The sequence below is a fragment of the Syngnathus scovelli genome, chromosome 9 (genome assembly GCF_024217435.2).
Source record: "Syngnathus scovelli strain Florida chromosome 9, RoL_Ssco_1.2, whole genome shotgun sequence".
Taxonomy (NCBI): domain Eukaryota; kingdom Metazoa; phylum Chordata; class Actinopteri; order Syngnathiformes; family Syngnathidae; genus Syngnathus; species Syngnathus scovelli.
In genome coordinates, this window is record NC_090855.1 from 8,281,556 (window position 1) to 8,303,845 (window position 22,290).

Consider the following 22,290-nt stretch of genomic DNA (forward strand, 5'->3'; position numbering starts at 1 on the left):
CTTATTTTGTTGCTCAGTGGTCTTACGCAATCAATGATTTCTGTGATTTTCAGTAGGACTAATTCACCTGTCGACACGTAATTCGCACCATTGCTTATGTATATGTTTTAGCAATGGGTTTTGTGTCATTTTCCTGACCTGCGACTGGGACCAAGCTTTCTGATATATGTATTCCTCCAGAATGTTTTGATCATCTTCACTGCACAGATTTAAGACATCATGTTTCCATGCAACACTTATATCACAACCAAGGAAATGAAGGAAAACTCCATAATAGGCACTAAAATGGTCTTTGATTTTGCAAAAACGCATACTACCAAGCCACATAGCTGATTCTTTTAAGTCACACAACTGACTGTCCTGAATGTGCACGGGGTCCAACAAATCCCTGCAAAGTCTCTGCTTACTGGTGTTAGAAAGATTGGTCAGTGGTAGTTTAGGTTTCTTTTTTTTTTCCTATTATTGGAGGGGAACAAACATCAGTTGTAATCATGCATATGTGTCCTTTATTAACCTGAACTCAAAATATTGAATGCAGTGGCATTTTATTTTCCACAAACTTCATATAAATGCTGCATGTAATGTACATTTACTGTACAAATGTATTTTAATAACCAGATGGGGGGGAAAAAGTGTAACTACATTTTTAGTTTAAGTACATGATCAGTTGATAAGTATTTGGCTAACATATCTAAAATGTAATTTATATCTGCAGATAGTTTATTTTACATCATGCACAAATTAAAGATGGCTCAGGGTTTGAGATCATTGTGCAAAAAAAAAAACATGCAACGTCTTTGTCCAGCTCTTATGGAAAGTGTTCAGCTTCCCACAAAGCTAAAAAATGAATTTGCCTCAAAATGAAGCACGTTCTGCATATGTTCAACTTTCCATTCAAACTTCTATGTTAATTTTAGCAAAGCGATACTGTAGAGACATGGGGTTGCGTAGCAGCACCATTCCTCTGTGTTCCACAGGCTGACTGATGAGTGTATGAACGAGGCCCGTGACACTCACAAAGCCCAGAGCTTCCCCGCAGCCTGCCGACAGGGAGAAGTCAGCCTGAGTCACCCAACCGAGTGTTACTCGTGAGCAGTGAGAGGTGACACTCGGCAGGGGATTTGGCCACACTCCCAAAACAAAATCAGAAGCGGGACAAGCTAGCTGGAGGTCTTCCACCGTGGTGGGCTTTTGTTCAGATGTTGAAAGAGTGTTTTGACTTTTTGTCTTATCAGCTTTTTTCTTGGTCCCCTTCTTCCCATGCTTGATTATGCTTTTTAAGCGATCCCTGTGCGGGGGCTCCTGAGGGCCACTACTGCTAGGCCCTTTGTTCAGTAGCTTGAGGTCATCAGCAGTCGGCACACACACCATAGCATGGAGCTCCGGTTTGCCCTTCAACAACAGCGACAGACGTACCCAAACCAAACTCATTCTGTGACTTGCTAGAAATGACGTCTTTGTTGAACAGTCCAGAAGTGGCATTTCCCTGACCCGGTGTGACCTCTGACCTTTAGATGATGTGGGTATGCACCAACTAGAGAGAAGCTTCAAAGACTTCCTGTTCCTAGGGGGGGGGGGGAGAAAAAACATTGATTAATATTTAAAAAGGCACTTTATGTGTAGAGCTGCAGATGAGGACTGAATAAAAACATGAAAAAAAACAGAAAAACCTTTCAGTTTAGCCATATTTTAGTGGGCAACCGTTTTGTTGAAAGGCATTTGCATTTCTTGCCTTTCTAACTGGTGGCATTTGGAAATACAATATAAGAAAACAAAAAAACACTTTACTACATTAGAGGCTCTCTAAAATAAGGGATTGCGTGACAAGATGCATGCTATGAGGCATTTTATAGGCCAAAAATAACATCTCTCACTCTTAAAATCCATCTTACACACTAAAACCCCTTTACATAAACACAGACAAAAAAGAACCACTTTTCCCCAATTCTTTTTTTTTTCATCTTTTCTCTGTATGAAGGATGAGGAGTGAGAGAGGCTATAAAACTCATGAATATCAAAAAAATTATACCAAAGATCTATCAGGATAAAAGAAAGTCTTCCGCTGGTTCAAGTTGTGCTCATTAGATTACAGTCAGTTTGTAAATGTCCAAAGAACAGCTTGTTAAATGCAGTTAGAAGAGTCCCTAAAAGAGTCCGTGCGAAGGCTAACATTAATCACTGCAAACGCTTCCCAAAAGTAATGTCATTACAAAAGACTCCAAACACATTTATTGATCAATCTAGCCTGATAAATTTAGCTAATCTAGCACATAGATGCCTCATACATTCACGTTAAACTTCAAAAGTTGTACTTGGCACTCAAGAAAACCTATTTGCTCTGGTCTCTATTACAATAGTAAGCAAACCTTGCATCATCTTTTTAAATTGACTTCCACACATAAAACAGTCACAATGTGTCGTATCAATTAGGAAGATGAAATAAAAGAGACGCACTTCTCATCATTAAGATGGTCTCGGAGCAAAATTTCAATCAGCGGAGATTTGCACATCGACACTGCAATGGTGTAATTCAAAAGTGTGAAATGATGAATGTAACCGCGCATCTTTTGTGGATTTTACGTAAAATCTACCTCGTTTGGTTGACTACGGAACCATCAAGAATATGACAACTGTCATGGAATACAAAAATATACCTCAGGACAGTGAAGCGTGTTTGTGCCGTCATCACAGGGTCTTCGTGATGTGACGTTATCTCACACTTGATTGCTGCGTCACTCTGTGATGACATTTTAGCCATGATGTCTCCTTTTCTCTCCTCTCCATCGCTTCCAATAACATCCCACTCCTCAGCCAGCTGTTGCCACGGGCAACAGAATGGAGCCAGGCAGCCATGTTTAATGTAATTGGTTCTTTTGGCTGGCGGGCGTCTAGAGTGGAGGGCAAAAGATCAAACCCTAGTCAACCCACAAATCTCCTAATTTAGGAGACAAACCAAGTGCCGAGAATCAGCTAAAATTAACTGATACTTTTCTTAGAGAAGTTCATTAACTTGATATTGTGCTGCCCACTGATGTTACAAAAATACCATTCAAGATGACATGAAGGACTATTGCTATGTTGTCAAGAAAAAGGTAGATCTATTTTGAACGAAACTCAAATTATTTCCTTCAAGTGACCTTTTGAACTTTTCCAGCAGCTCGGATTCTTGCTCCTCCTGAAAACGAGCTCCTGCAGGGCAGTCTGGGTAATCGTGAGGGAAGTGCGGAACGCCTTTATTCTGCGAGTGCGTCAGACTCATTTTGAGTCCACCAATGCGAACGCCTCTGTAAACCTGGCAGAGGGACAGAAGCCAGAGAGAAAGCACAAGTGCTGCATTAGGAGCTTTGTGATTGAAAAACAAACAAACTCTGGGGGCTTCAGGGCTGCCTTTCATTTCAAGGTAGATTGAACATTTTCACAGGCCATGTTGAAACAAACAAACTCTTGAAATATGGACACGCTAAGGCAATAACATTCCAATAAACCTAGCAAAGTGGGAGATCAAGTTACAGGCAGGTTAAGCTCCCAAGAAAGATAACTGGTTTAAGAAAATCAAGAAGGAAACACAAAAATGGTGGGCCCTTGGCTTTCAATGGAATCTCATGCTCACGCGGACCCACAAATAAAAAGCATGGTCCCCAATACTGACCAGCGGGATCCAAAAAGCCATGCCCCAGCCTTTAGGAAGAAACAGGTCCCATCCGGCACCCCAGGAATTCATCTCGTGTCCCAGCTGCTTGCCAGGCTGGTGAACCAGCAGGATGGGAACTCGACCCTGTGGGGGAACAGGCCTAAGTCTGGACCCGGGCACCAGAACCTCGCTCCTCATACGGTTTAAGTCCTGTGAGATGTAAAGCCATAAGTCCAAAGACTGGAAAACAAAAATAGAGGAAAGCTACGATTACGTTTTCAGATACCTGCTCTGAAATTTTATTCTCTGTGACATTGGTGCGCACCGACTGCTCCCACAGAAAACTCTGACAACAGTGTTCTGGTACACCGCGCAATGACAGCTCCTTTCTCTTCTCGTCATCCACCTCTGGAAGAAACATCACACACGAGCATACCCCCTGCATAATCCAACACCTCGGCAGATAGGCTTCTTCGAGACATTCTGTAGAAATCCATCACTTCACTTGATCATCGACGAAGAGACCGGCAATCTGCTCAGTTAATAGTCATATCCATAAATGTGTTAACCCAGCTCATATTCACAATATATTCATTGAGACGAATCAACAGAATTTTGAGAACGGGAAATGCGGTATTCTAAATGAAGGCCATTTGACTTTGTAATTATCTGTTTCCAACCTGCAGACAAGAGCATCCATCTCCTCCATAATGACCTTTAATAACCCTCATTTGAAGCAGATAAGAAACAGCGTGTCTTCCTGTATAGTTTGCTCATTTTCTACGCTGCTTATTCATCTCAAACCCGTGAGGAAGCAAGGGAGAAAACTGGGGCAAACTCTTCATGTTGCCGAGCAACATTTCTATTATTTAGAGGCGTGAAAAGTGTGTCAGCCATTTCAAAGGAGTGACAATTCTACAAGGCAGAGAATAAGTCGTCTTTTGTCACTGATGCCGTTTTTGGAGTACAGGGTCCTGCCAGGATTCGAACCTGGAGCATCTGCATGGCCGAGCAGAGGCCCCCCAGGAGCACAGGACCAGAGGTGCACTCTGTGAAACGGCCTCAGGACAGAGAAGAACAGACTTATTTGGACCTGCCCTTCACAATCCTCTTTGTACCTTGGACTAATGAAAGATCTAAAAAGACCTTGCGGGACGTACTGCACGTATGGAAAACTGATTTTAATGACTTCTATGGAAATACTTCTTTCTTTCGTCTTTGTAATGTCTGCCCACCCAACAAGAGTGAAATTAAACCGAGTAAATATTTTCTTTGCTGCCTATTTGTGAAAGTCACAACACGTCCGCCCCACTGATACACAACAGTGGGGTTGTTCATTTCCATATCAGAACACTACAAACATTTGTCTGCTCGTGACATTATTAACTAATTAACTATGCACGGCAAAGCTCTTAATCCACTTCCAAGCAACAGCCATCAAGCAGAGACCTGTCAAAGAAATATTATGAAAACGCCTACAGTATGAATGAAGTCATTTCAATATCTCCATTTAGCAATCAAATTCTAAAGTAACTAACTCAAACTTGCACTAAATGACACACATGTAAACCCCAATTAAAAATTTCTGTTGGAATGAGCCACCAGTATTTCCACCATCTCAGTTGTGATGGGACAGATTTTACCTTGGGCCTCCTTTACACAAGGCAAAGCTTTAACCGCCTTTGCGGGGATATTCAGCCGAGGGTCATCAACTGTCAGCCCCAGCACTGTGCCGGGGGGGAGCTCTGCAGTTGAGTAGATGCCTGGAATGCATTCAAAAACAACGATTAGATGACAAAATCATTCAAATTCCCACCATGACGGAAATAGTCAACCTTTCAGTGTATGAAAGACATCAGTTTGCTGCTCATGGAGTTTCACTTTGCTCTCATCTTTGCAGTGATCGGGCCACCAGAAGCAGGAGGGTTGCGATTTGCTTATTTTCTGATAAAAAAAAAACGCAACACAATTTCACTGGCTCGGTTGGTATACAAAAGATTCTGCTTTCTGTGCTGATAAAATTCACAGTTCTCTCACATCACAGTCTGTAGCAGCTTCCAAAGCGTCTGTCAGCACAGAGTGGGACTGCGGTCCAATCAGGCGATATCGTACAATCTCCATTGTGAGATCACTACAAAAGATAAACAATATTTTTTTATGTTGGCTTTTGCAGATTTTTCGAACGACACAGATAGAGGAAGAACACAAACTTGATCAATATTCCGGTTGAACTTGATTTCCAAGTAACAGGCGTGTTGGGAGATCTGGTTCCATCGCCCAGGATCTTCTTGGCAAGAGGTCCACTAGTATCCTTGCGGTTTTGCTTCCTCTTCATTCCAGGTGTTTGCTTGGTTGCAGGGTTTTCATCAGGCTTTGGTTCCAAATCTGTGGCAGAGATTACCTCTGGCACAGGCAGTGGGACCACGGGCTGACACTGGCACACACTTTGGAACTCAGTGAGGACATCCTGGAAGCAAAATACGTACATTTGAATAAAAAAGTAAAAGTTTGCTTTTTTTCTTTCTTTTCTACCTGTTTAAGAGTAGGATGAACCCAGGTCCACAGTTGCCTGTGAGCGGAGCCGGGCGTACGGGGTCTCCAGAGGAATGTGACTGCACCCAAAGGCTGCGAGGGGAACTGTCCAGCCCTGTACAATACGACGCTACCTTGCCTTTGTCCAGACAGACACAACCGCTGGGCAAATGTAGGGCCTGTCGAGTTAGAAAAGTAGTCCATGCTATGCAAATGAGCTCCATAAAACAAATCAGAATCTGCATTTGTTTTTGAGGTGGAGCACACTCACCAGCCTCCTTGCTGGTCAGCTGGGACAGACAATCCAGGAGCTTGTCTTCTTCTCCCTGGAGCTCGAGGCAGCAGTAGTATGACAGGTCCTGTTTGGTCACCAAAAAAAAAAAAAAAAAAAAAAAAAAAAAAAAAAAAAATCTGTTTCACAGAGTAATATTTCTATTACAGCAAAAGTTAGGCACTTTAAGGGTAGTACAGTGTTGTGCCACAACATGCTGGATAGCACTTAAATACATTTAATGTATGTCAAATGTTGGGTTTTTTTAAGTAAATGGTCTGTTTATATAGCAGATTTTCATCCATCACTGGTAGGTCTCAAAATATCCTGTGCAATAAACAAAAGTAAAAAAAACATCTTTTCCTGCTTTTTGTGAGGGTCCGTACCTGCAGCAGACAATGAGTGCTCATGGCTCGGTAGCTGGGGCGGTAACATTTTAAGGTGGGTCTGTCCCCGAGGCAGTAGCCCCACTTTTTGACCATGTGGAAGCGCTTGGCGTGCCAAATGTGCGTCTCCAGCCACACGTTTTTTCTCTGCCGTCGGTTGAACTCCAGCAGCATGTTTCCATGACGGCGGCGAGCTTTGCGGCTCTTGTTCTTAGCCTGCTCCTTTTTTTTAACGCTGCCCTGCAGGCATTTCTCTCTCTGTGGTTAGTCCAAAATTAAATATTACTCAAGTCAGAAAAAAAACAAAGTAAAACAGAACAAAAAGGTCAAGAAAGAAAATACTTTGCGAACACTACCATTCTGTTGGCCAGCTCTCTGAGTCGGCATGGAAGACGCTTGGTGTTGTAGCTCATCGCTCTTCTCCTCATGTGCCTCGGCAGCGCTCCAAAGACATGACAGCTGCCTGTTGTCTTGGTAACTGCTTTCAGCATGGCACTTACTTCTGCTGCCCTGGCTCTGGCAAAAACTACAGCTGCAGATACAGTTTGACAAAGGCAAGAGGAACTTCAGATATTGTCGTTCAAAGGACGCAAGAAGCCTCTCGTGTACTACATCGCAGCTCATTGCTCACAAACTCACTATATTGCAGATTTTTAAGAGTTTTTTTTTTTAATGGCTTTTCACAGCATGCAATAAAGAGATTCCAAATTTAGAATTGCGCACCAACTACATTGCATGCCATTGCAGTTCACTGGTAGACATATGTCGCATTATTGAGATTGTTTCGCAAATGTTAGCTTGATGACTAAAACAATTCCAATTAAACACTGAAAGAATGCAAATAGTAAGTTGATTACGCTATTTTCATATTTGCAGCAAGGGGTAAATCCTCCTTAACCCTTCATTCATTGACTGTCTGCTCACGTACAAGAAGAAAGGTCTCTTTACCATTAATTATCTTTGGGATCTGGTTCGCATAGACTCCGCCATCTTTCTGGTGTCCACGGACCCACCCAGTCTCTTGGTGGGACCTCTTCTTTCTTACATAAGGTGGACCTTTGTCAGATGGACCATCACCAATTCCACCTGAGCGGCAAAGTTTCCAACAGAAGAATGATGTCTTTATTGTCATTATAACAATACTGAAGATGAGATGATAACTGAGATGCTGTTCTGTTGTAAAATTTGTTTGACTGTCTGTGTAATTGCTTAAATTGATGAAGCAAGAACAATTGGGAACATAGTGAGCCAAAGGGAAACAAGAAAGATAGACAAACAACGAATAACGGATGTCAGAAGATCAAGTGTTACCATTGGGATGGGGGCTGCCCTCCTCATGACCATGCGAGGACACAAACTGCACATTAGCGGGTTGGTTTTTCAGTTTCTTCTGTCGCATTTTTACTTTAGCTGCAGACATTTTCTGTAAAAGCAGACGTTTTTATTCACTATATGACTCAGCAGGCGTTCTAATTCAATCTAGACAGGAACAGATAAAAGTTTAATGTCACAATACTGCAATTATTCTTCATCAAAGTTTATGTTGACATCTCGGCTTATGTCCACTCCAACCTCTGAAAATATCAGAACAATCGGCCTGATTTGGGGCTTTATCCCGATGAAGCCTTTTCCTCCCCATAGCCGCTCATAGATGTCCATAAAATCCCATTTATCGGAGCGATCGTGCTAATATTTTCAGAGGTTGACGTAGGCACGAGCAGAGATGTGTGCATGAATTGTGGTGACAATTCAGCTTGCTTTTCAGACATTAAGAGACATTATACAATTCAAACGTTTAATGTAATTCCCTACTACACACATCAGGCTAACTTAAAAACAACATAGATTTTTACTAAACCAACAACGTCATTTCAGGGAGACATAAATAATTGTGAGATTGTCAAACTAAATTGCAATGAAATAGTATTATGTTGCTACATTTACCTGGGTGGATGTGAGGAATTCTGCTTCAAAATCGATTTTGCTCAGGACAAGCTAGCTCGGCAGCGTGTATACCATACGGCGTGCAAATTGCTTCCGTATACGTGGGGGTCATGGGAGTTGTAGTTCTTATGAGCAGCAACATCTATCAGGAGGAACCTAATTTTTTTTTTTTTTTCAATGTTGGCTGCATAATCCTTTGATTCTGGGACGAAAACTAATATCGCAACTGTTAGTTATTATGTGGAGTAAAGATTTCTCTCCGATTTAACAATTTCTCAAATATATGTGTTTTACACCCTTGCATCTAACAAGTCCAAATTTGATATTTTTATTATGTGGAATAAAATGTTCACTCTGATTTAACAATTTCTCAAATATATGTGTGTTTCACATCCAAATTTGTGATTTTTGTTTGTGCAGAAATCGTTCGCCACGATGCATTGCGGTAAAGTTGCCATCATCCCTGTGACGTAATCGACGCGAACTAAATAAATTATGCGAAAGCCTGTGAAAGCAGAAGAGTTGACTGGTATTTGAAATGCTGCATGAATAAATGTAACTTTCTAAAATGCACCAAAGTTTTTTTTAAAAAAATAGTTAAAAGCTGAATTCTGTTTTGCTCTTCCACCATAATGCTTGGAGCATCTTCCAACCACTTGAGGACGCTGTTTCTCCGTGCTCAAATATTTTCCCAGCAACTCATGGAAATTATCATTTATTGTTACTCCAACAAGTTTGAATGATAGAAAATACACTACTTAAGGGAAGGAATTTTTAATCTGTGACGGTTTTACAAATTGAAAAACACTATGAACAATATATTTAACCATTTTTATATTTTATATTTCATATTTAATGGGTGGATTGGCATTTTTCTGCCATCTGATTGGTTGAGCTAAATAGTTTCTTCAACTCTATAATAAAAAAATGAACAGTGAGATTCACTGAGTGAAACTTTATTCTGTACACTGTTAGCAGAATTACATGAAAGGAATATATTGTATTATATACAAAAAGGTTGACAACACATGAAAAAGTATATATTTCTGCAGCTTCCATCATATTTGAATTCTATTGTGTTAGACATGTAGGAGTTATATTCAGTCAGAATTAGAGGTAATTCAATTGATGTCAGCACCAGTGCCTTGCTTTGTGATCTGTCTCTGCTAACATAGTTGTATCCATCTCATCTTGTTAACTTCATTTATAGATACTTTGTATTCTTGACCAAATGCTAAGACTCATTCTTTACACTGTCCTATGAAAAACACCAAGCAAATTAGTAGGTAAATGCCAACCGTAATTATGAGTACACTTATGGAAGTGACCTAAACTAAAACCTTTATAACATTGACGTTTTTGCACCTGAAAACCATATGTTATTGGCACCATGTAGTATTTGTTTTTGTTTGTAAAATGTTAATCATTAGTATTTGTCACAGATGTCACTTGAATACATTTGGACCATGCTGGCTTATTTCCAATACAAAGGAATAGAATCTGTCCAATATCTGTTCTGAAAAGTGATCAATTAAGCAACAAGTGTAATTAATCTTTCAGATATACACTTGGGGTACATTGGTTTTGTTGCTGCATTGATTTTTTCCTTCAGTTCCCTTTGCATTTGTAGCTTTGGGTGTTTTTCCATTTTGGAGTTGAGTTCCTCTGGCTGAAAGATAAGAAAATGGTTAAAAAACACAACCACTGTACTACTATTCAGTATTTTATTTACAGTTATGATGGTGACCCATTTCCATATATTCCATATGATAGTTTATTTTTTCTTACCAATTCACTCTTCCTTTTTGGCTCTGTTTTTTTCCAGACCCTGATGGCACTCTGCTGCTGACATCACTACAGACACACAAACAAACAAACAAACAAACAAACAAACAAACAAACAAACAAACAAACAAACAAACACACACACACACACACACACAGTCAGTTGATATTTTCATTTGCAATAAATTATTTTCTTGGTTCCTATGTTAAAGGTGGTAGCTGCCATTATTTAAATTGCCAATGACACACAGTGCGCTGATTTAAGAATTAAAGAGAAGCAGAATTATTCCCCAAAATATGGAGCATTCTGCAACCATCTGCAGCATTATTCAATCATTGACCAAAATGATTCATACTCTTTTTCATACTAGCTACGGGCAGATACAGTATTCTAAATTTATTTGAATGTTCTCATTTGCAAAATCTCAAAGTAGTTTTCATTAATTTGTCTCAACATACCATATTGGAGGACTTTCTGGTGAAAGAAAAATTGACAAATCATGAAATAATGATTTTGGCCTTTACATAGTTTCTATATTTACCATCTGGTGGAACATATACATTGAGACACATCAAAAGCATTCCTACAACTGTGTGGCAAGCTCTATATTGAGGCAAACAAACAAAGGAATGTCCCATTCTCAAACCAAGCTGCGAAAAGGGGTTATTTCAAGTTAGTTAATGGTTGGCTGAAACCTTTGCACAGTACAGTATCACACAGTAAAAACAGCAGTCCTCAGTCCTCTAATAATGTGCATGGCCGGCTGGCTGTGATCTGGTTAGACTTGCTGAGCATTTGTCTTACATAACGTGAAGCAGCAGGGACTGAATAGTCTGCCGTGAGAGTTGCGTGACTGAGTCTGTTGCGTTGACAAAATGCTGCCACAGAGAACTCGCTCAAAACAAGCATTACATTTTGCATTCGAACTATGTGTGTGCGTGTGTGTTACCAGACTAACGATGTCTTGTCTGCCGCAAACAATGTAGTTCAGACATGATGTGTGAATTGGATTGTTGGATTGTTCATTTCAAAGACAGTGGAACAATTCATCGTGTGTTTTTGGTTGCTAGCCAACTGTGTGTGTTAGTCGTCTGCATGGTAACAATTGTAAAACTTTTGCCATAGTGAATGTCAATCTTCCTCAATGTTTACGTGCTTAGATATGTATCTTTTCCCATTAATTATTTATCTGGATGTAAACAAGAGCTTATCTGTTAGGAAGTATTCACTGCCAGTGTAAATGTGTTTGGGCAGGCCCGATGACCAACTTTGCGTGGATTAGCCACATACCACTTCCCAAAATGATTGTCAGAATTTGTCAGGCATTCATTAGCTTATATGATGAAATGAGGTATGGCACCAAGACAAGTTAGCAGGGTTGGGTGTTAATAAATCAAGTAACTCAATAGCTGTCATTGTGAACTAAAAGTTTGACTTGGCAGCACAAGACAGGAACACCTGTCATACACTTTGCCAGACAATTGTTAAGGCGAATGCAGTATGTCAGTAAGAATTCCATCAAGAATCAACGAGTGAGTAAAAAGTTGCTTGTCCGCATTTTTGCTGACATTGAATGAATTCTTGCTTGACACCTGTCACCCATCCTTCTCATGGTTTATCAAACAAAGAAATCAATAAACACTCATCTATACAATACGTTTCAACTGGATGGCAGAGTGAAATGAAAGAGCACAAGAAAGTCAGTTGATACCTTCGGTCGAGGATTCAGAGGCTTGATCAGCAGCAGTGATTGGTGAATTTGCCTCAATTTCTGTTTGGGTAGGTTCAGCTGCATGAACTTCTACAGTGCAATCACTCATCACTGAAGATGGAGAGGCTCCAAAAGCTGATGCAACTTCTGATTCTTCGTTTGATGATGTTTCTAAAAGCAGTGTTGAAGATACTGGGACATCCAGGACCAAGGCAGGCTCCTTAAGAGAGGTTGTTTCAGCAGGACCAGAAGCTTCTGCTTGTAGAGCAGATTCTGAAGGCATCACAACAGATTCAATGGACTCGTCAACAGCAGCTTGCATCTCATCTGAAACCGGAACTAAAGGAGGCATCTCCGGAATGGTAGCCACTGCGATCCCTGGATCTATGATAGCCTCTTTTACCTCCGAAGACTTAGCAATGGTTGAATCTTCTACCGAAGCAGCACTTCCAGCTACTGGTTCCACTTCATTTAATGCAGTCTCAGTTGAAGCAAGAGATTCAGCTGTTAGTAAAGCTGGAAGTGGTGGAGATTTTTCAGTTTCACTCTCTAAAGACAGGATTGCGTCATCGGAGACTTCAGCCACGGCCTCCTGTGCCTCAGACTCATCAACAGGGTTGAAAGACTCAGGGAATGCCCCAGCTGGGACAGCAGGAACCTCAGCCTGAACAGGTTCATCCTCTACAGGAGGTGTCTCAGCCTTCATTTCTTCTACAGCAAGTGCCTCACCCTTAATCGGATCATCTTGCTGGACAGGATCGTCTGTCTTACAACATTCATCATCCATTTTTGCAGGGACCTCTGTTTGTTCCATTTCACACTCTCCCATGGCTTGGATCTCTTCCTCTGAAAGTGGTTTGGCCATCAGACGTTCCACTGCTTCTACAGCAACATCCGCGAATCCGGAGTCACTGGAAGCTTCTGCTGAAACAGCAACTGAACAAGGCTCATCAGGACTGAAAGGATCTGGTTGTGGTTCAAGATCAGTCAAGAGGTTTTCCCCAGACCCAAGATCCTCCTGGGCTTCTATTGCCATTAATGTTGCCTCTGACCCATCATCAGCTACTTGCTGAAGATCATCTGCTAAGGCACTTACAGGCAACTGTGTTTTGTCCTCAATGGTCTCTGTAGCGATGCTGCTCCGAGCAGCTGCCAACAGACAAGCAAAGGCATGATGATTTTTGGCTGATGTGAATCAATAATTACAAGTCCAATGTCACAAAAACATGTCAGACATCCATTCATTCGTCACACAACATTTACCGTATGTAAAACTGTTGCGCAACCAAAAACAGAATATTGGGCATTATTCAAATCTCCAGAAATTTAGCTTTTTCTAATAATGTATCACTTTCCAGCATCCCGCATGCGGGAAAGCAGATTTTTGTAGTTTGCTGGGGAATTTGCATCACCTTATGGCTACTTGCCCTGTCATGTGGTATACGAAAATGGTCAATTGATGAGAGGAAATGTTACGTAAACAAAAAAGCAGAAAGAATGTCCGCAACAAAATTTTCATTTCCTTAGTTTAAAGTGAGGCTTGGGTATTCTTAGGTGTATCCCTGAAGCTTCACGAGACCTTCTTAGGGCAAATAAATCCCATGTGACTTTTTGAGACACACCCCTCCTTAAGTCACATTCACTGAAATTAATTAATTGTCAATGCATCGGGTTAAAAGCACGATCCAAGAGAAGACAAAGTGTGCAGAGGTTTTTCAAGCAACATGTTCTTAAGTAATGCATATGGGTTTCATAAGAGCCAAGCTTACTTGATTATAACCAAGATCGCCCCTAAGCAGACCAAATCAAAAAGGATCTGCTCACTGAATGGCTGAAAAGTTTCGACTCTGTGGTTGTCTGATTTTATTTGTCTGTCTGAAATGGTGTAAAGAGCCAAGAGTTGATAGGTGGAAAGGAATGTGATGGTCTGCTTTTTCAAATCAGGCCTTCACACGAACACAACAAAGCTTTCCAAAATGTATATTTGCATGCATTTTGTCCACCCACAAGCAAAATGTCATAAAATAAATTGGAGACCGCATCTACCAAAGTCTAACCGATTGTAAGTCAAACAGTTTCAATCACCTGCTCTGCCTTTTGGGGGTCTTACCAAGCTTTGCCAAGTTATTTCCTTTTATTGTCATTGTCAACTCGCTTATGCTTTGTATGGTGTAACGTTAATGATTCTTTCAACTTAATATCAATTTGGAAAGTAACATTATGAACTTCTGCTTAAAGTCTGATCAGAACTTAGATATGGATTGAAACTGAGTCCCCTGCATACATGGATGACTCGTGAGACAACATGATTAGTCTGCCAATGATGACTGAGGTGGTAGTCAAAACAGTGGCATGGTTGGGAGGGGGCTGACAGGGATTCCGGGGGACTAGATGGGACCACTGGTGGCTGGGATAGCACACAATGTGTTTGTACAAGTCACATGAAACAAGCTCGTCTGGGGAAAAGTGTATGCCAACTGCTCTCATTTGTAGCGTGCAAGTGTCTGGGGAAAAAAACATCACAAAGTGACCCAGTGGTAATGATGCAAATGGAAAAGTTGCTACACAGCCATGTTTCCAACCTTCTCTATACTTTAGGATGCACATTTCCAATTGTTCAGTGTTTCTTATTGTTTGCCCAAATCGACATAGTACTTGGAAAATTTCCATTGACCTGTGTTATTGTACATAGCTAAGTATTACCACATGGTAACCCCCCACCCACCCTTGTTTGGAAGGATGTATTTTTTTAATCTACACGGATATGAATGTAGCTTTTGCACAATGCTAACTTCAATTGTGCATTCACAATAAAAAGGCAACATTGGCTAACAATAGCTGATTGTCATGCATGTATGTATGGAGTTTTTGTGAGTGCGCAAAGCTGTGTATGTGCCTGTAGGTTTGACCCATGAATGGACAATTATGGTTTGTGGCGAGCACTGCCCTGTACATATGGAAAAACCGAGGCAGTAAATAAGTTAAGTTAAAGTAAGTATGATTGCATGATTGTGCATGATTCTTATTTCAGCAAAGCCTATGTCTAAATGTTAAGATAGAAAATTCCTTATTCCATTGTGTTATTCCATGCGGGGGGGATGTGTACATTCTTTCAGATCGCTTTCCAGAGGTCAAATAAAAACTCAGCTTCATGTATGGCTATTCTAAACTACAATGATAAACAGTTTGTTGAATTAATGTATTGGGATTATACAATGAATTAATTGGGATTGTTTTTACTTTATTTGGATTTACTGGATTTACAAATACTCAAATTTGTTATAAACGGTACAAAAAATAACAGATATTGAAGTTTCATGAGAATGGCATCATTAATTATAAAGTTACAGCAAAGTTATCATTTGCAATATGAGTTAAGCAAGAAAGCACACAGTGTACCGGAGCATTGGGGAGCGGACACACCCCCTTCAGCAGAGCTTCACTGAATGAAAGTAACTTGATTCATATTACATTATGGTAGATGTTGAAATGAAAAGTAACTTACCCAATGTACTTCCATTGCTCTCTTCAGGCTTTGTACCTGGTTTCTTTTCTTGATCTATAGTCTGTGTACTGGATGAGGAGCAGCCCATGTTTGCAGAGCAAAAAACAAACAAACTAAAACAAAACAAAATGATGAACAAGTACTGTAGTAATTTAGCAATCCTATTTGCCAAGTACTATGGAGAGTTTGTAGCTGTGATCACAGCGACACTCCTTATGTGCCTATGTGATCATGCGTTGCCTGATGTCCCCCAAACATCTGTTGTCCAGTCTTCCCTGTCTACCTCGTGCACACACTCATATTGTTCACGCAGGAGGAGGAGGAGGAGGAGGAGGAGGAGGAGGAAGAGAAGGAGGAGACAGGAGGTGGAGGTGGGGAGGACAAACATGTATGGACTGTGTGACCCCCTTGCTCACCTCAGCAGTTTGTTCCTTTCCCTGCCAACAGACTGGGACCACCTTGTGCTAACATGTATTGTGATCAAAGAATGTCGCTTTGCAAAGGGCTTCAGTGAAGACATATTCTACATAGTATTAACAATTACACAGATCATCAGCATGTAATGTGTGAATTAACTGCATAGATTATTCTACTTACCATTCCTGTTTTTGTGCTTGTGCCTGTCTGATTGAAGTGCTCACTGATCCTGCAGATATGGTTTTATTTTAAAATGTTGGGCATTAGAGTCGCTGATGGTGTAAGGCAGGATTGTCAACCGGTGGTCCGCACTCCTCTAGTGGTTCGTAGCGGTATTATATGTGGTCCACGGAATTGGAAATGGAAAATAATTGTAACATTTAAAAAAAAAAAAAAAAATTGGCATCCATGTGGAAAAGTTTATCTGGTCCAAAAGTCCAAACAGAAACATCTATGAATGTTCTAAAGGCTATTTCGGGGAAATATATTACCCACAGTTGAGCATCTGTTTCTGTAAAAACGTAGTAATGATCATAATTCCAACCAATATGATGATAAACAATTTGCGTGAATTCTATCTTATACAGAGAAAATTCCATTGTCATGAATGATTGATAGTATATTATAATTCTCACATTGTAACTAACTATAAAACACAAGCATTTGTAATTTCAATTTGAGTTTAATGCACGAGAAAACAACAATTCGTCTCTTTGATTGCACATCCCAGCATAGCATTTGTGTTCTGGAGAACATTTATCCCAAAACAAAACTCTTTCCACATAACACAACCCTGTCTTGATTGAAACAAAAAACACTGCTGAGGTCCATAATCATTTTGCTTGTGTAACATCATTTCCAAATCTAAATTGATAAGACTCTGCAAATGGATTCCCACTCAATCAAAACTACCATTATATCATCCAAATGGTTTTTTGTTTTCTCATCAACAGCAAGACAAAAACTTTGCACACGATTACATTAGGACACACTCTCAAAACGTATTTTTGTCAATGTGATATTTTAAGCCCATCGGAGAAAAATCGACAGTACAAAGACAGCAAAGGCATCCCAGCCTGTTCATGAGCAGAGATGCAACCAACAAGAATCACACTTACTCACTCTTTACTCTGGGCATTAATTGCTCAAATATAAAAGTCACAGAATACACAAACGGCATACGCAGCATTAATAAAAATATATATATAATCTCTCAACTACTAAACTTTCAGTTGCGTTCTTAATGGTCGAATGCATAAAATATTTCAGGAATTCCTCCAATGCACTGAATTAGGGTATATATAGGACTAATCCGATACATAAGTAGGGGCTGGGTAACGCTGGTGGTATGTGGTGTGCGTGTACATTTTACAGTATACGTGTACGGGATGACCTTGTTCATGACACAAACAACATGAGCATAAGGGACACCGAAGAGGCAGTGTGGTGCACAAATGGATCGTATTGACATCAGGCTCCAGTCAGAGGGATCCTGGCCATGTTCTCATGCTGTCATAGGAGGTGAGGACAGAGGGGCACCCTGTTTGCCAGGAACACTGATGCAGTCATCATATGGAGGAAGCAGGACCTATACCCAAAATGAAATATGAGGGACTGCTCTACTGCTCCCTCAACACTTATTTGGGAAAGCATAAATTGGACAGAAGAGGAATGAAACAAGAAGTACTGGAGTTCAGCACAGCCTGTTTTTTGCAGAAAATTATTCAATGTCATCTGCTGTGGCTTTACTGTTAAAGTCTATTAGCAACTGATAAAACGATAGCGATGCTCTGATTAGCTGAATCAGTAGATCTGTTTGTTATAATCGTGGAACGAGGGATTTAAACTCAAAACAATGCTGCAAAATTATGTAATATAAGCTTTTCTTTGTGACTCAACATGCATTTAAAGCTATATAATATAATAATATATTGGACCTGCAGAGCCCACATTTTAAACAGTGAGTCACTGAGGGTTCACTCACTGCCGTCTTTGATTGCCAAGCTAAGCCGCTCTAATCTCATAAGGAGTAAACACACATTCAATAATCAATACGCTTTGATAGCCTGCAACTGTGATTAGTTGCACCGATAACAATCATTGTCAGTCTTAGCTTTATCCCCACTTGGCTGAGTCAACAGACAAATCCACAGAAAGGGTGAACACTATCAAGAGCACAGCATTTGAAAGACTGGTACCTCCTGGAAAATTAAGACCAGCCTCACGCACAAAAATATGCACAATTTGTGAAAATGTGGTCTTTTGCAGATTGTTCATCCCCAAATAAAACACGCATAAATTATTGTGCTTAATTGGAATAAATTACAATCGGTCAGTGGCACAATCTAATGAGAATCAGTACTAAAGCTGTATCAATTGTGTAATATTGTAATTCACATTTTTAATAAAAAAAATATCAATTCCCCAGCATGTTTGTTATTGTGGTTGTAGTTTGAAGTGGCCTAAAACTATACTGCATTATCCTGTGCACTATTTGGAATTGTGTGACTTACAGTTGTGTCATTAGTTGTGACATAAAGCAGGATTTCAGCAGTGCCGCGGCTGCACACATATCTGTAGCAGTTCCACACGCAGGCTATCAGATAAGCCTGGAGGAAGCAAAAAAAAAAAAAAGTATGACAACAGTGACAATAGAATAAAACCAACATCCTTTTTGGTTCATTCATAATAGAGGAGAAGGTGAATGATGTGAATTAAATAATATATACGTATGATATAATATATCATATAATATTATAATAAAATATAATAATATATATAATAATGTATATAATATATATATATAATTTCTGGTGCCACAAAAAAATATTTAGGTCATGTTGTGTTGTAGTGTGTGCACATCTAAATGACCTTGTGCAGTACACAACATCAAGTGAGAGCGTCTATGCATGGCCTGCAATTGGCTGACGACCAGTTCAGGCTAATGTACTCAGCCTTCCGTCCAAAGTCGGCTGGGATATGCTCCAGCACACTCGTGATTCTCATGAGAATAAGCGGGTCAGAAAACGGATGGAAGGATTCATGGCTCTTTGTGATACACGCATATGCCATTAGCAATGACAATATTTTTGGGATATATTGTACAGTCGAAATATCCCTTTTTTGCCTCACAGATCAGCAACTGACTTTCAACCGACTTTACTTCGAAAGTTGTGCTAGAAAAAATTATGCACTTTAATGAAAAAAACATACCTTAAAGGCCAGAATACAGCTGATGAATATCAACACAATGATAACCAAGCACACATTACTGAGGGCAGCAACCTCTTCTTTGTAAGGGAAATTGTCAGGCTGAAGAGGAAAGAGCAAAGTACGCAGCTCAGAAACATGTATGTATAGATGACACACTATTATGTTGCCACTCAGTAGACTTACCAATTGCTGCAGGTAATCCTGGATGGTATTTGGATAAACCACGATGCTCACAGCAACTAAGGTGTTGAGTGCAAAGTCAAAGATCTGGTAGCAAAAAAATGGGATGATCCAGGCAGCACGCAACTGAAAAGAAGATTTGGTGGGAGATTGAGGATCAATTTGCACAAGCTGTTAAGATCTAAAAAGCCAAACACATCTTAAGTTGTGTTGCAGGGAAAATATATAGAGGTGTACAATATGTTGGATTTCCTTGTATGTACAAAATCAAATCACACTGAGTGATCAAATAAACCCAACTACATTGCAAGAGTGCACATGCGTGGGCACAGTCCGATAACAATGTCTCATACAGAACTTTACCCAAGTATTAAAATGTTCAGGGTTAGGGAAATAAATGGGAAAACGTGCATTTTACCTTGTATGCCCCATATGTTGCCATCCCACATATGAGTATCATCAGCAGAGAGATGGCCGAGGCAATGCACATATCTGAAGCAGAAAAACAAGGCAAAGTTTAGGGCCTTTGGATACCAATTATTACAATTATTCCCTGGGAATATTTCAAACTTAAATGTACCTTTTCTATTTTGCCTGTAACATTCCTAAGGTCCTGGTGCTGTATTTCTTTTGCCTTACTTCATCAAACATTTAGTTAGCTCTTATTAACCAGGTATAACGTTCTTCATCCTGAATGCAAAACGCACTGATCCATGTCATAGAAGTATCCGGTTATACAATCAATAATAGATGACACGCCAACCACTTTCCTTTCCTTCAAAGCTTTCTTTCTTACTTATTGCTGTACAACAGTGCACTGTTTTGATTGAAGGTCAAAAGTCCAAAAGCGCTAACATGGCAGAAAACTATCATCAGGCATCGTAATCCCTCAAAAGTAGGACACCGGAGTCCAAAGGCTAACAGTGGCTCTCACTGCGTCCCACCTGTCAAACTGGTCTGAGTGGACACCTGTTCCAACCAGAGGAGGATTTTTGAATGCTCAGCACCTTATAAATGAATGCTGGTCCTTGTGCTTGGTATTAAAAATTCTCTGGACATCTGCGGAGAGGTTCCATTGAGACTCTCTGTGAAACTGATGGGACAAAGAAACCAATTTCTCTGAGTAACTTACTGGCATCATCCATGACATCCAAGTCATTAGCCAACTCAGCACTGGTCAGGTGGTACTGCTCAGGATCACTGAGCGCTGTGAGCAGGATGAGTAACACCACAGCGTTGATGAGCTTAGGGACACACAGCATATGGGCAGATAAGACAACAAGGAATAACTCTCAGTCACTTCCAATTTTGATGGAGGTCTTTTGTGCGAATGTAATGAAGTTTCCAGTGTGTGCATAATACTGGCGTAAACATGTATAAATGGAGTTAATAAGGTTTAGGGCTTTCATCTGGCCAAGCACAGCTTTTCAGCAGATGACTCATACATGGAAAATTCAATAGGCACCCTGTAACAAAAGCGGGCCGCTACATGAGGAGGACCGCAGTTAATTTATTCATTGGGAGGGTCACAATATTTTTCCACGTGTGCGATTGTTTACCCTGTCTTTTAAAATCACACTATGGAAAGTCTGTCACATTTTATGAACATATGAAATTGCATCTAGTCACAACTTGTCATTTATTTCAAATCCAATACATGCTCATGTCTTCATTCAAATATTTGATCTGCCTTCAACAGCAGTAACATCAAGCATATTATGCATAGGCATTTTACATCATGAGCTTGTATTCGAAATGAAATTCATGATTATAATACATTTTATGGTCCTCTCTGGGTTTGTAGATACAGTAGTACAGCAGATAATAGCGGATTGCGGTGCTCACCATGTACCAAACCCCCAAGATGATGGTTCCAGTGCGGACATGACAGCATAGACAGCAGCTTGTAGAGTACCACAAGTCCCACGGGGATGTTGTCATCATGTCAACCTTTGAAAATGATGTTCTCGCCCCCTCGGAGCGTGCCTTCACAGTCTACACCGAGGAATGACAAACAACCTCTGCCCCCTGCTTCTTATTTAGCTCTGTGAGCAGATTACCTGCAGCGCGCCAGCGTATAAAAACCGGAACATGTTTAATGCAATTTCCGGCTTTCAAAATAAAACATTTTGCTGAAGCATGACATTTTAATTCACAGAGGAACCCGCACGTTTGTGTACAAGGGCCACATATAATTTTTAAAATTGAGAGCTGGAAAGAGAGCGAATATACTTTCAACCGTTATTTACCTTACCCTTTTTAATTTACTTTTACATTTGCATATTTTATCACTATTTTCATACCATCAAGCAAAATATTGCACAAAAATAGCTCGGGTAAATGCAGAGAATCATATTCTAGATGCTGATTTTCTATATCTAAATAAAAAAAAAACAGTCTTTTTGATTGAATTGTGCATCTCGCCAATGAAAGACGATTCATCTCAACACAGGGTGCGTTACGAAATGATTCAATTCGGTTCACAGGGATTACGATTCGATGACTCATTTGAGTTTGTTTCTTGTCATATTATATTATATATGAATGGACTAAAATTTCCTCAAAAATATCTCTCTCCAAAAAAAAGAACTTGATATGAATATAATATATATTAAAAGTGGAATGATTCGATTCAATTCATTGGTGTCAAAACCCATTTCCCAATTCAAATTGTTCTTTCTTACATCACTATTATCTCCCCCATGTGGAAAAGG

At 40.1% G+C, this 22,290-nt stretch overlaps 4 protein-coding genes across 6 annotated transcripts in view; 1 reads left to right on the plus strand and 3 right to left on the minus strand.

Annotated features, from left to right (window-relative positions):
• Positions 1 to 22,290, plus strand: part of LOC125974924 (V-type proton ATPase subunit C 1-A) — an 82,242-nt gene that overhangs the window by 4,713 nt on the left and 55,239 nt on the right. The gene's annotated exons all lie outside the window — the stretch shown is intronic.
• Positions 529 to 8,870, minus strand: pop1 (POP1 homolog, ribonuclease P/MRP subunit). Of its 2 annotated transcripts, none has more exons than XM_049729852.1 (16): positions 8,765 to 8,870; positions 8,132 to 8,243; positions 7,769 to 7,906; positions 7,177 to 7,352; positions 6,821 to 7,078; positions 6,435 to 6,522; positions 6,164 to 6,342; positions 5,842 to 6,098; positions 5,669 to 5,762; positions 5,467 to 5,575; positions 5,275 to 5,394; positions 3,918 to 4,039; positions 3,650 to 3,841; positions 3,138 to 3,292; positions 2,655 to 2,888; positions 529 to 1,564 (listed from the first exon to the last, which is right to left on the minus strand). In XM_049729852.1, the coding sequence occupies exons 2-16, from the start codon at positions 8,238 to 8,240 to the stop codon at positions 895 to 897; spliced, it is 2,901 nt and encodes a 966-aa protein (XP_049585809.1). In that variant the 5' UTR covers positions 8,241 to 8,243; positions 8,765 to 8,870; the 3' UTR covers positions 529 to 894. The 2 variants fall into 2 exon arrangements, with proteins under 2 accessions (XP_049585809.1, XP_049585810.1); XM_049729853.1 differs by having other exon boundaries at positions 8,132 to 8,299; positions 8,765 to 8,853.
• On the minus strand, positions 9,700 to 16,085 carry LOC125974923 (uncharacterized). Of its 2 annotated transcripts, none has more exons than XM_049729871.2 (4): positions 15,767 to 16,085; positions 12,262 to 13,410; positions 10,553 to 10,618; positions 9,700 to 10,429 (listed from the first exon to the last, which is right to left on the minus strand). In XM_049729871.2, exons 1-3 carry the CDS (start codon positions 15,852 to 15,854, stop codon positions 10,557 to 10,559), a joined length of 1,299 nt encoding a protein of 432 aa, XP_049585828.1. In that variant the 5' UTR covers positions 15,855 to 16,085; the 3' UTR covers positions 9,700 to 10,429; positions 10,553 to 10,556. The 2 variants fall into 2 exon arrangements, with proteins under 2 accessions (XP_049585828.1, XP_049585827.1); XM_049729870.2 differs by having other exon boundaries at positions 9,700 to 10,433.
• Positions 16,846 to 21,676, minus strand: LOC125974929 (lysosomal-associated transmembrane protein 4B). Its single transcript, XM_049729882.2, has 7 exons — positions 21,422 to 21,676; positions 20,709 to 20,820; positions 19,995 to 20,068; positions 19,580 to 19,702; positions 19,397 to 19,495; positions 18,697 to 18,792; positions 16,846 to 17,771 (listed from the first exon to the last, which is right to left on the minus strand). The coding sequence occupies exons 1-7, from the start codon at positions 21,518 to 21,520 to the stop codon at positions 17,688 to 17,690; spliced, it is 687 nt and encodes a 228-aa protein (XP_049585839.1). The 5' UTR covers positions 21,521 to 21,676; the 3' UTR covers positions 16,846 to 17,687.